The sequence below is a fragment of the Oreochromis niloticus genome, linkage group LG1 (genome assembly GCF_001858045.2).
Source record: "Oreochromis niloticus isolate F11D_XX linkage group LG1, O_niloticus_UMD_NMBU, whole genome shotgun sequence".
NCBI classification, from domain to species: Eukaryota; Metazoa; Chordata; class Actinopteri; order Cichliformes; family Cichlidae; genus Oreochromis; species Oreochromis niloticus.
In genome coordinates this window covers 34,227,981-34,244,119 of record NC_031965.2, presented here as the reverse complement: position 1 = coordinate 34,244,119, position 16,139 = coordinate 34,227,981, and the positions used below count along the sequence as shown (strand labels likewise).

At 37.9% G+C, this 16,139-nt stretch overlaps 2 protein-coding genes across 6 annotated transcripts in view; both read left to right on the top strand.

Annotated features, from left to right (window-relative positions):
- The window catches only part of LOC100700960 (myocyte-specific enhancer factor 2A), a 47,490-nt gene extending 35,373 nt beyond the window's left edge, over positions 1-12,117 (top strand). For all 3 annotated transcript variants that reach the window (XM_005447715.4, XM_019360901.2, XM_005447716.4), the window contains exons 4-10: positions 2,819-2,953; positions 3,228-3,435; positions 3,992-4,045; positions 4,941-5,074; positions 8,421-8,544; positions 10,269-10,371; positions 11,052-12,117. In XM_005447715.4, the coding sequence (XP_005447772.1) occupies positions 2,819-2,953; positions 3,228-3,435; positions 3,992-4,045; positions 4,941-5,074; positions 8,421-8,544; positions 10,269-10,371; positions 11,052-11,385 (1,092 nt within the window). In that variant the 3' untranslated portion in view covers positions 11,386-12,117. The remainder of the gene's footprint in view (positions 1-2,818; positions 2,954-3,227; positions 3,436-3,991; positions 4,046-4,940; positions 5,075-8,420; positions 8,545-10,268; positions 10,372-11,051) is intronic.
- Positions 12,118-14,637: 2,520 nt separating this feature from the next.
- The window catches only part of mctp2b (multiple C2 domains, transmembrane 2b), a 42,315-nt gene continuing 40,813 nt past the window's right edge, over positions 14,638-16,139 (top strand). For 2 of the 3 annotated variants that reach the window (XM_019360874.2, XM_005447717.3), the window contains exon 1: positions 14,638-14,795. The gene's annotated coding sequence lies outside the window, so the exon portion shown is untranslated. The remainder of the gene's footprint in view (positions 14,796-16,139) is intronic. The other variant, XM_005447718.3, reaches the window with a different exon arrangement.

The window sequence follows — 16,139 nt, the reverse complement described above, 5'->3', positions numbered from 1 at the left end:
TAATATACCGTAATATCTCTTCCCATAATTAGACAAAATAACATAGTTGTCAAACAATAGCATCCAACAAACAAGCAGTCAGACAGGATTAGTTAAAGCTTGTGTTGAACTGAATGAACAGAAAATATGTGCATCCTTTGTCATTCTGTTTAGCTTCAATTTACTAGAACTGAAATGCAGCAGCCAGTGGATTGTACAGGAACTGAGTGAGTGACTTTTTAAGTGGTCAGCGGTTGTGGAAATAGATTTGTGTGTGTTTTTAAAGCTTTAAGTAAGTACTGGTGTCTGGGAATGCAGAGCACATGTGGTGGACCGACAGCCAGCTGGGTGGTGTGTTGCCCTGATGGTCCTTTCATTTCACACTATGACGTGAGATGAGCAGAGATGAGGTGATGGATACCAGGGAAATTATGTAATTGTACAGGCTTGCATGATATTGGCATGATTTTGTTTATTTATTTATTAGAGTGACTCATCTGCCAAAGGCCAGGTGCTGAAAATGACCAAATATCAGTTAATCGGTCTGTATTTCAAACTAGTCATCTAAACCTAATCATTCTAAACCAGCTTGCAGTGCAAATGCCATGCTTCACTTGATTTTATGTACAGCGGGAATTACGTATCTTCTTCTTTTTTAATGCATGACACATGTTGATGTTAAATATTTGAAATGTACCATCACTTATTAATGTGCGTATGGAGGCCTATAATCCACTGGAGAATTGCAGCATCTTTTAGCTCACTGTTTTGTTGTTACAGGGTTTATCAGTCTCATTTTAGCCCAGGCTGTAGCAGACAGGTTTTTCCAGGAAAAAAAAAATGTCTGAAGTACTTGTAAGTTAGCATCAAAAAAGGTGAATAGGGCTGCATAGTGAACAGAATAATCAGATACTGTTTGTCCTTAAGTACATGGTGGAGATCAAAGTACTAATATGAGAGCAGCTCCAGAGATCTGCTGCTCAATGGACAGTTTGTCTTTTTCAGACCATTCTCTTTATAATGTAGAGATGGTTGTGCTGGAAAAACCCCAGTAGATCATCAGTTTCTGCAATACTCTGACCAGCCTGTCTGGCACCATGTTCAGAGACACTTGAGTCATCAGTCTTCCCGATTCTGATGTTTGCTTTGACCTCTGGGACGTCATTTTGACAATGTTAACATGACTACATGCAGTGAGTTGTTAGTTGTTAGTGTCAGGTATTTGTTTGAATGACTTTTGTAACTAAAAGTGTGGCATGTGAGTGTTTAATAACTATAATAATTGAAGAATGTTGATGATTTGTGATACTCGTCTTGGCCTCTAGTCTTTACCATGAATGGAATTCCAACCCAAGATTTAGTTCCCATTCCAAAGTACTATTTTCTTTACCAGCACTGCCTTTGACAGCACTGTAGAGATTTGTCTAAGCTACACTGCCAGTAGTAATATGGCCCTCCACAGACACAGGAGTTGTGAATCTAATTTGATGGCTCACTCTCAGTGACGCTCAGGGATCCATTAATAGTCAACTCTTTGCCTTTTATTTCCCTGTCTGTCTGCCTTACATAACTAAAACCGTCGAACTACATTCAAAGTTGTTTCTGGCATGCTCTAAAAAACATATGTGTGTGCTCTGGTTCATTATGTTTAAAAGGTTGCTACAGAAGATCAGCAAGTCTGCTTTATGGAGCAGCCTCTCTTTAGAGGAAGAAAACCCTTAAAGTGCAAACTGCACACAGCAGCTCTTTGTCTGTCACACGGCTTCAAAAGTCTTCACAGTAACTATGGAGGCAGATAATATTTGGCTCCACAAGGTGCTATACTGCTCTAGAGGTGAGATACTGAGACATTAAAATTTCTCACCTTAGAAACTGAAGCTGAAATAGGTGTTGATGAGGTTCATAACATACTGAATATCACATCAGTGTCTTCCAGTAAATAATCAGGGATGTGCTTAAATATCTTGCTTAAGACCATTTTACAGTTTCATCTTATTTGTCAGTGATTGTGCAGATTAAGTACCTTTATTCCCACAGTGGTGCAGCTCAGAGATGAGGTTTATTTTCTATGTGTAGACAGAGTAAGAAGCTGTTTACAAATGGTGAAACACATACAAAAAGCCTAGTGTGAAGTAAATGGACTGGTTCCTATATAGCGCTTTACACGTTATCTGAGCACTCAAAGTGCTTTACACAACTTGCCTCATTCACCCAGAGCCTGTACTTCTTTACTTAAGTAAAACTGAAAACATTTTTTAACACTAATATCTATACTTCTTCTTAGTTACAGAAAGTCTGCACTTTTGCCACCTCTGCAACTAACACCTTGCCTCAGAAGTGTGTATAGAAATATCACTATCTTTGCATACTCAAAGTTGTTCTCCATGCTCAGTGCATCAGGAAAAAAAGTTTTTCACTATAAATGTGTAAAATTGTAAATATGATCTCAGTGTTTGAGAAGCAGCCATGTACAGTGAGCGTTACGAGACTTGAATCTGATTTCTAGTGTTCTCAGTGGTCAGTTACCCTTCCTGATTTCAACCACATTGCACATAGGGAGCAACCGGATCCATACACATCCTGTTTTTGGTAGTACCTCAACTTTAATGTTCCACAATCAATTTATGTACTGACTATGCCTGCTCTTTCTCTTCTGTCTCTGCTCTCAACAATCAGATTATCAGGGGAAATGTTCATTAAAATGCATGTTTTTACTAATTTTAACCTTTTACTAAAGAACTGGTGGTGAAAAGGTTTTGTTTGTTTGTTTTTTAACCAATGCTTACCAGTTTTTCCTTTTTTTTTAAATGTTACTCCTTTATAACTATTTCACCTACAGGCCCTTAACAAGAAGGAACACAGAGGCTGCGACAGCCCTGATGCTGAGGCATCCTATGTTCTCACTCCTAATACTGAAGAAAAATACAAGAAGATTAATGAGGAGTTTGACAACATGATGAAGACTCATAAAATTGTAAGTTGCATTGATGGTTTGTTTGTTTTTTTGGTGGTTTTCAACATTTTGTTTAGTGACTGTATCATGCTGGCTTTTCTCTGTAGGGTCATTAAGTAAGAACCTTCCAATCATTATATCCTCCATCCACAGTCTGTGGTGATAATATGTCTGATCATGCTCACAGACACAAAGATGAAGACAATAAAAATGATAAAAGACAATTGCATTTTACCAGTTCATGTATTTCATTTTAACATTGATCGGCTCTTTTTGTCTCTTGCTGCCTTCTTAGTCCACAGGCCAGCAGCAGCAGCAGCAACAGCACTTCATGCATGTAGCACCAGGCAGCATGGCCTACAGTCACAGTGGAGGAGGAGGGGCAACTTCCCAGGCACTAGCTGCAGCCACAGCAGCTTTGGCTGACGGTGGGATCCTCTCCTCACCTCACACGCACCTCCACAGAAACATAAACTCTTCACAAAGACCCCCGAGTGCTGGAGGTGAGTAATATGAGCTTTGTGTTGTTCTTTGGTAACTAAAATTACTGTTAAACTGCACACTGAGCCGATGACAATAACTCAGAGGAGACATGAAAATGAATGTGTGCAAGGATGTCCAGATAAGCCTTAGAATTATGAGTAGAAGAGCGACCATGTAGAAAACTATGTATTTTAATTAGACAGCATAGTAGTTTTTAATGGAGATGCAGGAGAAGAGCCATGCAAACATTCTGCGCAGGAGGAATTACTGATTTCCAATTTATTTATTTATTTTTTAACATTGATTTGAAGACAGCGTATCTGATAAAACAACAGTTTGACTGTTATTGTTCTTCAAGTATGTCACATAAAAAGCCCCTGCTGGTGAAAATACATTTGAGCAGATGGAAAGTGAACGATCTAAAGTAATCTTACTTAAAGCTGCAATCTTATTTAAAATCTTACTAATAAGATTAAAAGATGGATGCATGCAGAGTGGGTCTTAGTGATTACAGAACATTAAATGCGAGAAAAATGTAATAACGAATCCTAACGAGTGTGTTGTGTTTATCCTCAGGTGGCCTGCAGGGCAGTTCCGAGCTGGCTCTGCAAAATGGATCTGGACCGACTGGTATGTATCCAACAGGAATTTAACAAACATGCTCTGACATGTATACTGCATACGCACAAACACAACTCCCTGCATGTGGAGCAGTCTTTGCAAGCTTGTTTTGCTTGTGATCCCATGTGAGCAGCTGCATGTGTTAACTGTGTGTGATCTGTTCGAACAAATGGTTATTTGTTTTCTTGATTTTTTTCTAGAGGCCTTAAGGGATTAAAATTAGCCAATAAATTACAAAGAATGAAATATAAGAAAGAAATTCCACAGAAATAAACATCATTTTTCTGCTTTCTGTTCTGATAATTAGTTCATGGCTCCTCTGAGGTTCTTTTAGTGCTTCTTAAAATAGTGGGAGTTGATGTAGGATGGTGATGGATTTATTATTGGTCAGCTAAGGCCAGTGTAGGGATGTGTTCTTCCAGGAGCCTGGTTGCACCTCAGTTTCATTCCTCCTGGTTTTTGTTGCTGCTCTTCTGCCCTTATGCTTTGGTCCACAACCCTTTCTACAAACTGTCCTTGCATAATACCCCTCCTGCCATGTCCGTGCTCTCCTTCTCAGGAACACTGCCATTATGTAATGCCAAGAGAGAGAAAAGATGAATTATTTATCATTATCTCCTGTATAATATATAGCTGTACTTTCTCCAGTCTGCATGCAGAACTTGGCCGTGGACATGTTGATTTAATGGATCTAATACATGAGACTGTAATACCCCACTCCATTTTCAAGTGCATTCCAAAGCTCTAAATATTTAAAACTTGTGCTATATGCATGACACTTTCCATTAACAAAAAAATATCCTTTGCAAAGTTCTTACAAAAAAGTAGCTAGAATCAACACTTAAGTGAAAGTTGGAATTGAATTACCATCACTTCTTAACATCCTCCACGTTTCTGTATTTAGTGAATGGATTTGGAAAGATCATACCATCAAAATCTCCTCCTCTTCCACCTCATGGGAACAGCATGGTCCCTACCAGCCGCAAGACAGACCTCCGGGTCGTCATCCCCCACTGCAAAGGAATGATGCAAACACTGGTAAGTGTGTTTTCTCTTATATTTAAGACCAAAACAAAAAAAGCCTTTATGATGAGTAATATTCTCAAAAATGTTACCTAAAGCTTTACCTATTTATTTAGGTCCAATACAGAACAACAATCAAGCTTGTAACATGCAATGTAGTTTTAGTTTTGACTGGAACAAGGAAGAGTCCTCTAGCTGCTGACAGACAGCTCTATAAAACCATGAACTTTTGATTCCTGAGTCTGGATTTTATTAAGAATCAGAACAGTACATTGTGTTTTCTAAGCCTGTGGGATGCTGGAGTCAGGCATGAACAGGGTAAATATATGACACAGATTACCACAGAGTGGGCCAACAACTTTTGAGAACAATTGGTTTGACACTATTTGGGGCAGATGGTTGGTGGTTTTACAGATGGAATCATAGTTCCTTTGAAGAACAGACAATACTGGCAAAAACTTGCATGCCTCATTTGACCGACTTCACTGCTACCTCTTTAAAGTTCCTTCCAGTAGACTCAACAAGATTCAGTCTTATTGTGAACTAACACTCTTTTGATTACATTTAAGGTTCCCGTAATCTCTTTAAAACACATATGCATGTGCAGAATCTATAGGCAAGGCACAAAGTTCTGTTTGTGGTCCACGTCTTGTCAGATTTTTTCTTTTGGAAACACTAGCATTTAACCAGTAGCAGTAGGCTTTAGGTAAAATTTCTGTGTGGAGAGTAAAAGGGGAGTGCAACCTCAGAAAGCCCAGATATCCACTGGCTATGCCAGAAGCTTTGAAAAAAAAAAAAAATCGCCCATTATACTCAGAGGCTGAGTCAACAGACTAGCCTGAAGGGTTTGTCACACATTCGACTAAATGCGTATATATCTCATCATAAAATCTATGACCTAAATTGGTGTTCATGCTAAATAGCAGCTTAAACTAACACAGAAAAGAGTTTCTATTTCAAAGACATAACATGGCATTTAAGAGGTCATTTGGATGGATTTGAAGGCAAGATAGCAAAGGTTGGCGTCGGCACTGTTAATTATAACGTGTTTAATATTTTTTACTACAAAAAATTTTAGGCATTTCAGTATTAGCAGAAATTGAAGTTAAAATTAGTTTAGTGTGACTTCTGTGTCGCTTGGCACCCTTACTTGTTCACACAGACACATCCCATAATCCTTACTCAGACTGAATGTAAAAGCTTATTAGTTAAAATTATACCCCAAAGTTTTGGAAAACAACAGCCTGTTCATCTGAAAAGACTACTGACCGTTTGACTAAGTTGCCAAGTCATATGCCTCTTTGTGAGGGCAGTGCAAATTCTTTATGGAAGCTCAAGTCTTGTTTAGACTCAGTAGCAGCAGAACTGAAATGCAGAAATAATATCAAGTTTGAAACGTGGCATAAAAAAGTTCTTTAAAAGCTGCATGGTACATGAATTTACGGTCTTTATATACATGACATCAGAGCACCAGTTCATGGTTGTGTAAGATGACTCGGAAGACTGTAGAAGGAGTCTGTTTTCCTTTCTTAAGATTCCACATTCTGCAGCTGTGCCGGGTCGCTGAAGTTATTGATTTGCCCTTAACTCTCCTACTGTTGCCCTTGCCTCCCACACTGTGCTCAGACCTGATGTAACAATTTGTAAACAATGGAAACGGACACTCTTTTCTTTGTATTTTTCTTTTTATGGTGACCGACCAGCTCCATTATTCTACTGGTTGTGGTTTCCAGGGGATTTTTACATATTGCAGAAGGAGATGAGTTTCTATTTTCTACTGTTCTAGAAATTAATGTCAAAGTCTTTTCATAGAAAAAGGAAGAGTTTCACACATGTGCGATATAAGAAAAGAATATCCGGACTATTTAGAAATTAATAGTAAAATAAATATATTAAATATAATTTAGATTACAAATTCAGAGCACATTATAGGTAGCTTTTAAAGTTTTAATAGTGATTAATGTCACTGAAATTCAGCGTGACTAAATTTCTTCTGGAGAAGTGATGAATCAGCGGCCATTCATTCTACATTAAGTAATCATAATTCCTCATCATTCTGTTGATCTTATCTGTTTGTCAATTATTGGTGACTGGGTGACAAATAATTTATTGTCATCATGTTTGCAGGAAACAGAATCTGGCAGAGTCTGATTTAGTTTTCAGGAACTGTGCTGAATGGGTTTGCAGTCGTTTGAAGCTGGAACACTTATAAGAACCGAACCATGATACGGCTAATGCCTCCACCCTGTTTAAACCAACACAAGAAGCCACTCATATTTTTCTTTCTGCTTTTCATTCACTCCAGCAAAAGATGTTGTGTTGTGGTCTCACAACTCCTCCTCAGTGCGATCATTTTGAAACTGCCTTTCACTTCCTCCTGTATGCATGTGTGTACATGATAGTGTAAGCGGCATGCTTTGTTTAGTGTGTTTTGCACAAACAGGCGAAAACAACAAAGCAAAAACAACTGAGGAGGTCTGCATGTCTTAACAGGATGTCTGTGTCATTGCTAACGTCACTACTCACTACCATGATAGCTGTAACTTGGATTCTGTAGTGCATTATCTGTAGTCCACAAATGCAAGGACACCATAGAAAACACAGGGAATGAGACATGTATGGGTTGGTTAACCCATCGTTTTTATGTTTGCTGAGCAATGAATGACCTGGTTCAGGGTGACGTGATTGAAAGATGAACGAAAAACAACTCCTAAATTCAGTGTGATAAGTTGAGTTCATGAACCACCTGTTCTGAACCGATAGGCTATTTTAGGACAATGAATAATTAAGAAAGAATTACCTGCTGATATTCAGTTGATATTTCAGTTGTGTCTTTTTTTTAAAAGCAGACAGCCAAATAAATTGCACTGATATCGCTTTTTGGAAAAAAAAGAGGATTTCATGTCATTAAAGGAAACTGACTGATAAATTAGACTATCAAGTCTTGGGTTAAAAATAAACATTCAAAAAATATTTTTTTTAAACTAAGGATCTTAAAAACTAACTGCAGTTTCTGAATGGTTAGTGGATTTCCGTTAGACTTCTGTTTTTACAAAACATTCAGTTTTGTTGAGAAGAATGCAAATCCTTGTTCAATTCATGTGCAACTTCTGCTCACACTATGGGAAGTGTAAGAAATCAAAAAATATATATTTTGAACTGATTGTTTTTTTGTTTTGTTTTTAAAACAGGGGATGTGAGCTTATACTGACATCTTGTGGTTAAAATGGGGCATTACAAGTCTAGTTCTAGCGAACACTGTAATTGCGATCTAAGCACAAAAAGCGACAAACTAAGAGAAGACTAACATTTCATGAGTGAACTTAGTGCCTTTATGTCTTTGTTTATTATTTGTTTTCAGAATAACCAAAGGATGAGTAGCAGTCAGTCCAGTCAGCCTCTTTCCACACCAGTGGTCTCTATCACCACACCCAGTCTACCCCATCAGAGTCTGGTCTATGCTGGCATCGGCTCTGCCTACAACGGTAAGTTCTTTTTACTATTCGTGCTGTGTTTCTGTAGTTACCTTAGCCCTGCTGACCTCAATATTTTACAGTATGCCAAAAAAAAAAAAAAAAAAAAAAAAAAATCAAATAAGAAAACAGTGTACATTGCAGTTTGTTTTAATTGGTTAATGAAATTGCTGAGTTAATTAGGTGGTGTTAAATTTCAGCTCTTTTAGACAGTTTATAATGGTTTGACCAACTGTATTTTTAAAAGAATTTCCTCGATTTTTGCGTGTATTCCATTCATTTAACATAAACACTGTTAGATCTTAAAAATAAAAATAACATAAAGCAACAGCAGCCTGAAAAAATACAAAATGCTAGATTTAAATGCTATTTGGATGGAAGTGAAAAAGGGAATGTGAAAAAAATGAATTGCTCTCTGAGCCTAATAGCTTTCCAAACTGCCAGCTTTAGCAGCAGTAGCTGCAACCGCATAGTTTCGATATCTAGAGATCAGTCTCTGGCATTCATGGTGGCAATTTGACCCACTCTTCTATCCAGAAATGCTTTAGTTCAGTCACACTGGAAGGTTTTCAAGCTTATTAAGCGGCTTGAAAAATAATAACTTTTTTTGTTTTAGTTTTAGCCTGAATTGTTTCTAATAGTTCTTGATGGTAAGGAATTCCCTGAAAAAATAACAAACTGCAGCTGTGAGATTTCATAACAATATGGGATGGAATACAAGAGTAAAGGCTGCGAATATAGGTAAAATGAAAATGACTCAGGTGTTTGGATGTAAAGGAAGAGCCTTACTAACAACAAGTCTCCATGAGTATCCACAAATTGCAGTTAGCACAAACTTTTATCAAACAAGAGATGGGTAATTGTTTCACATGGGGCGTTTTTTTCTCATTGTGGTCAAATGGAACAAAACTACAACAATAAACAATAGAAGAAGTGGCTGACATTCAGAAATCCTACCAGTGTCTGGACAAAGCTGGAATGAAAGACATCACAGAGGCACTAATCATGGAAGCACAGGAACAAGCTCTAAGTACAAGATCCATAGAGGCTGTGGTCTACCACACCAGACAAGACCCCAGGTGCAGACTGTGTAAAGATGCCCCTGAGACAACCCAGCACATAACAGCCCTGCCTTCTAGCAAGGCAGACGAAATCCCACAGATAAATGCAGTTAGTTGGAAATTACTTTTTTTCTTTAAGAATTATTTTTTTAAAGCACTCTATCAAGTCTGTATTCAGTTATATATAAAAAAAAACAACCTGAAATAGCTAATTAAAGTTAGTTAACTAACTAAAAACACTGTGATCATTGCCAAATGATATAGTATTGAAATATTCTTCTAATGCTGCACAACAGAGTTCTCTGTGTTGTTGTGTACTATAAGTATTTTCAAACACAATGATTTAATCCAGTCATCAACAACATACCAACTTTCAAAGCCTCTCAGCTACCTTGTGTCACAAAAGTATAGAGGCCTCTGTGCATGTGGGCAAATACAGGGCTCTAGTGGGTTAGTTCTGGTTTCACTTTTACAAATTTTCAGCACATTACTAAAAGTGAAATAGTTTCAGGTAGCTTAGCAGCTCATAACAAGAGTGTAAGAGAAGTTGTGGTGCGGCGTTTATACTGTATTCAAGTTTTGTTAAAAAAGGTCATGTTTGACTTTTTACAGAAGTGTAATGCTTTTTGATCGGCATGATGTTGGATGTAGTCTTTCTCTTTCTGTCTTTGTCAGATTACTCCCTGAACAGTGGAGAGTTATCAGGCTTTAACTCTGCTGCAGGGCCCTCTCTGAGCTCAATGGCAGCATGGGAGCAACAGCAGCTGAGCTCCATGGGGTAAGAGCCTGACACAGTTAAACTGTCTCCCTTCATGATTTACAGATTAAATGTTTAACCATTTCTTTACACTGTTTTTTGTGTGCAGACATACTGTGTTGTTGACATAAAGTTAAAAATTACCTGATCATACAGTGTGCAATAAAGTGAAGCAGCATGCACAGAGTTGGAAAAATGCAAATATGTATAAATATATACATATATATAATATATATGATAACAGATTCCATGACATAGATTATTGCCCTAAAACTGTAATAAAGAGGCATTTTTTTAATAACCATCCTGGTTCAAACATCTCACATTTTTGCTTTTGTGCAAGACCATGAAGTTATGTACTTTTGAGTGATGTATGTAATGAAAAGCTATTTTATAATCTCAACATATCTGCTATATGTTACGTCTATTAGACACATTTGACTCTAGCTATGAAATCAATCAAATTGTAAGTACAATACTGGCCTCTTAATCTGTGGTAACGTAGATGTTTAAAAGAGCATAAAAAAGAAATACAGTTATCTCCACTTTTTACTTTAACTACATTATTGTTAAATGTACTCAATAGCCACAGTTTCCAGAGAAAACGTTTCTGTTTACAGGCCGATTACAGCCATGTCACCACCAGATGGCACCTTCACTCCAGAGTCACAGCCTGAAATTTTCTCTTCCTCTGTCTGTAGGTCAGGAAGCTCCACTCTCCCCATCAGCACCAATCATAACATCAACATCAAAGCTGAGCCAATCTCTCCACCCCGCGACCACCTCAGCCAGTCTGGGTACATGACCCATCCACATGTTCACCCTCATCATCACTCCTCTGCCTCCTCATCAGCTCGAGCAGAGATGGGGCGGTCCCCTTCTGACAGCGTTGGCTCCTCCTGCAGCTCTCACGAGGGCTGCAGTGACCGGGAAGAGCAGCAGCGACCTGACTTCCACTCGCTCCCTGTGAGTCGGTCAGAGGGCAGGGAGAGTCCGACAGTCAAGCGAATCCGAATGGACAGCTGGGTGACATAGAGCCTGGAGCTACATCGAGAAGCTGCACCAGGGCAAAAAACAGGAAGGACACTGTTGTGCAAATGAAATGTGGTTTTTATTGATGTGTTCTGTTGAATTTGCTTTAAATATTTTTTTGCTGTTGTTTTGGTTATTCAGAATTTCTTGAGAAGGGTTGAGCGACATTAGTCTGAGCATTCTGGATTGGATAAAGCTGAAATTACAGTGGTACTTCATTTAATCTTATTTTCTTCTTTTACAAACAATTAAAGCTTTGCAGATTAAATATCTGGGTCCAAATGCAGTACAGTTACAGCAGAGTACAGTTATTTCCATTTGCAGTGCACTGTGGCGCTGGATGGAAGACAGACAAAGCATAAAATCAAAGTTCATGAGTGGGTAAAGTTACTAGGTGTCAATCGATTCACTTCTAATCTTCTCAGGGTTTAAAACCATTAAATGAGTCCATCGTGAAAGCAATACTCCCTCCACATCATCATTTCTGTTACTCCTCTTTATAAAAACACGTATTTATATCAGCCAAAGCAGTATACTGTTTTCTATGTTGTGTGTGTTTTTATATTGTGCACAAAATTATACAATATTTCATTCAGATTTGAAATCAAAAGCCATGGACACTTGTATATGTACTACCAAAACATTTCACTCTTTTTTGTACATAGTATCTTTAATATATATCACTTTTGGTGTAACTATAGAGTTTTGTCAGTGTGTTTTATCTTCCTTGCTTCACACTTTGTCCCCTGAAACTCCCATCATTTCTTAGATAAAGCTACTTTCAGCTGCTCCTTTGTTACAAGGGGTCGCCAAAGCAGGTAGGCCTGCATATTTGACTTGGCAGTTTTATGCCAGATGCCCTTCCTGGTACAATCCCAAAGGGTATTTGTGTCTCTGGCTGGAATTTAACCAGCAGCTTTTTGCTTGCCAAACAAAATGTTGCTGGTTAAACACTACGCTACACTACAGAACCACTTGTATCTTTTGTAGATAAATAGATAAATTGGCTTTGTGAAGAAAGCTTAGCTTAGGAAAAATTCTAAAAAAAAAAAAGGTTACTGGTCGAGGAAGTGTCTGAATGCCTTACAGCTGAAATGTAGTGGCCCGGGTTCAAGTCGGATCTGGAGACCTTTGCTGTGTATTTTCCACTGCACCCTCTCCCCCTCTTTCCTGTCTACTCATCACTGTTAAACTATCAAATAAAGCCCAAAACCCCCCAAATAAATGTGAAAAGCAGACGACTCCTCTCTAGATAAGCTTTAGTTACTTTAGTTAAAATATATATATCCCTGTAAAAATGATTTAGGAAAATGGATGCATTATAAAGAAAGATAAAACTGCTGAAACTTTTTAAAAAGCTGCTGAACACATGCACATCAACTCCTGCTCGGCTGATAGTGTTAGGTGATAAAACATGATGTCATAGATCAGAAAAAAAAGAGGAACTCTTTAGAGGAATTTGCTCTTAAATCTTTTGTCATATGCACCTTTGACTCCCATACCAGTGTCTTTTGATAGAGTATTTATCTGTTTTGGTCTTTATTAAGTAAGTAACTTGTGCCTAATGATGGTTACACACTTAAGACCATGTGTCTTTGTGAGATTAGGGGTCCTTAAAATATACGTTTACTCATGTAAAAATATATATCTGAGATAAAAACGGATGAAGACAGTTAATGTAAATATTACTTTAATGGCACTGAATGAATCCGTACAATAAGAGACACATTGAATTCTTGTGCTGAGAGAAATCTTACCTCCAGAGAGATGGGAATTTACTGAATGACTTTATGACTGAGCAGAAGATGATTAAACCTGAGAAAATGCAACATGTGGGTAAGTACAAGGTAGCGCATGTGGTGAGAAGCAAAAGCTGCAAAAGACTAACCACAGTGCTTCCACTGAATGAGAGCATGGTTGGAAAATGTAACAGCTTTGACTCTGCAATGAAAGACATACAAAAAAGTGCAAAGTGAAAGTTTTGAAACACATTCATGATGCAGGGTTTTAGAACGGGATATTGTTTCTATGTTTCTGGCTGCACCAGGCCAATGAATTGTAAATTAAAACTGTGAAAGAAGCTGTGATGCTGATGGGACTGCAGCAGCGACGTGAAAAGTGAAAATACAGAAAAACGAAACTGCTCAAAAGCATTTAGGGCTGGCAGCAAAAGACATAGCAAAATCATAAACATTAGCAGTAAAGTACTTAATATTCGTATTTTGTCTTTGTTGATTAACTACAATATTCCAATTAAATAAGAGTTAAAGCGAGACTGTTATGACTGTGATTTAAAAACGGTAAAACGATTCAGTTAATATAAAAAACGAGTAAATGAACAGAGTAGTCATATGAGAAGTGTGCAGCTTTTTTTTCTTTTTAGCTCAGAGAAATCCACAATGGGCAATGACATTAGTTACTCGGTACACTGGGGGTGGAGGGACGGATTAAATGTCCCAAGGTTAATGGGAATTATGAGAGCAAACAGATGTTTGAGGGAAGGATTAGTTTAAGATCCACAAAAGGCTGCCCCAAAAATGAGCCTAGCCAATAAAAATTATTATTATTTTAATGGTGGCTATAGCCTACTGTATCGGTAAGATGAATGCATCTTCACCTAAACATATCTGCACATACATTTTGCTGTAGTCTGAAGTCATTTCAAGTTTTTGACACACTTAACCACAACCATAACCACATTTTATTTTAGTGTGAATTTCGGGGTGTGTTACACGAACAAAACGAATGTAAAATGACATTCAATATATGTTTCACTGCTGAATACAAATACTTTAAAATAGGCTGTTAGTTTGATATCACAAATGTCAGATATGTTCTTTTCTGGTATGGCAGTGATTACTCAGACCAGTTAAGTTAGCTACGGTAATACTCAACCGGAAAATACGCATTATTTTAATTAAGTAAAATTGTAAACTTGTAAATTGAACAGTTTTTATTTTACAGAGAGTGTACTGCTACTCTGTTTTCGGATAATTTTGTTAAAATACTGAGTTCATAAAAAAGACAAAAGATCTGTCTTTTAAAAAAGAAGAAAAGAAAAAAGACTTACATAGCCTACACGTTGCAGCCAACTTACAGAAATGCAGATAACCTCTGTAAAAATATGTTTCAAAATACCCATGTATTATTTTTTTCTCCTTTAATGTGCAGATGGACAGTACACGCGGTCCTCGGAAGAGCTTTTATTTTGAAAAGCCCATAAGCGGCTTTGTTGTGTCATAGCTGATATTTGATGCTAAAAGGGAGAGGAGGAGGAAGTCTGTCAGAGCCAGAAATTGCAATCGATGTGTTCAACTGTTGCTGTTTTGTAATTCCAGCCACACCGTTTAACTGACATGAGTTGAATAAGGATAAATACCTTGGAGGTTTCCAGCAGCGGGTGGGGAAAAAAGGTAAATCTGACTTTCTTTTTTTTCTTTTATTCTCTTTTCCTGGCGAGAAGGAGAAAGTTACCTGCTGGGGTCTTCGAGGTGCGGCTAGTCAGGTGAGCCTTCTTCCTGCCCGGCAACATTACCCCTGGTGGTCAGGTGAGAAGTCACCTTTGAGCTGTCAGTTTGCCACGTGGGAATCTTTAATTTATGCTGTGTTAAAGGAGGGGAACAGAGAACTCCCTTCAAGCATCTGACAATTATTAAATGTTTGTTCTTACTCACGGAATGGCACATGTTGTTACATTTCATTTTAAATGATTTTTAATAGAGAGATAACATTTTCATCAGTTCGGCATTGATATCAAGGAAGAAATGGTTTCAGTGGTACTTTTAAGGATTCATGGTCACCTCCCAGTGTTCCTACAAGACGCTGCTGGACGAAGCCTCATGTTGTCAGGGTGACACCGGTGGTTACATAGTGTCTTGCATGGAGCTACATGGTAAAGGCTTACATATAAAGTGCAGTATATGAACAATACTGTTATTGATCACATTTTACCAACGCCGATTGAATGTCGAAAACCTACTAGGTTCATACCGGCAACATGCTTCTGCTTACTGCTGTAGACCGACATACATCTTTTCTGCTTAGTATATATAGAAACGATACTTAAGCTTTCAGCTTTTATGTTGACTATTATATGTCTGAAACATAGTCTACTGAATCTGTAAATGTTTGTTTGTCGTTTTTTCTGTGTTTTCTGCAGTCACTGTCTTGCCTCATATTAAAGCATAGGAACCACAAACTGTGAAACAGACTCGTTTCAGGAAATAGCTTGTCTTGTTCAGCAAGAGAGGTCCGTGATGCAGTTACTCAACTCAATACATCAGCTGAAGGGAAGAAAAAAAACATTAGAGGCTTCAAAGAGTATTGATGGATGTGACCTTTTGTAACTTGCATCAGTACTTTAAAACGTATGCACACAGAGAGAATGGGGGTGGTAAATTAAGGGAAACCTAAGTGGCATGCTAAGGGGCACCACATGCTGCAGGAAGAGGTTTAGTGTTCCAAGTCTCTGGATCTCTTCTCTAAAGACTGAGCAACTTTCTTCCAAAGTACATCTAGTATTTGTGATGGACACTGTCTATACAATGTCTTCACTGTCTTCTCAGTAAAAAATCTCACACAGGTCCTAAAATGGATTGAGATCTGATGACTGTAAAGGGCACAACATATGTGTCTCCTCATTTCATACTCCACAAACCATTCATTGACCCCTTGTGTTGTGGAGTCGGGGAATTGAATTATTTCCTCAGGATAACGTTAATTAGTCAGAAATTTGGTTTGTGTTTAGGCTTCAGCCC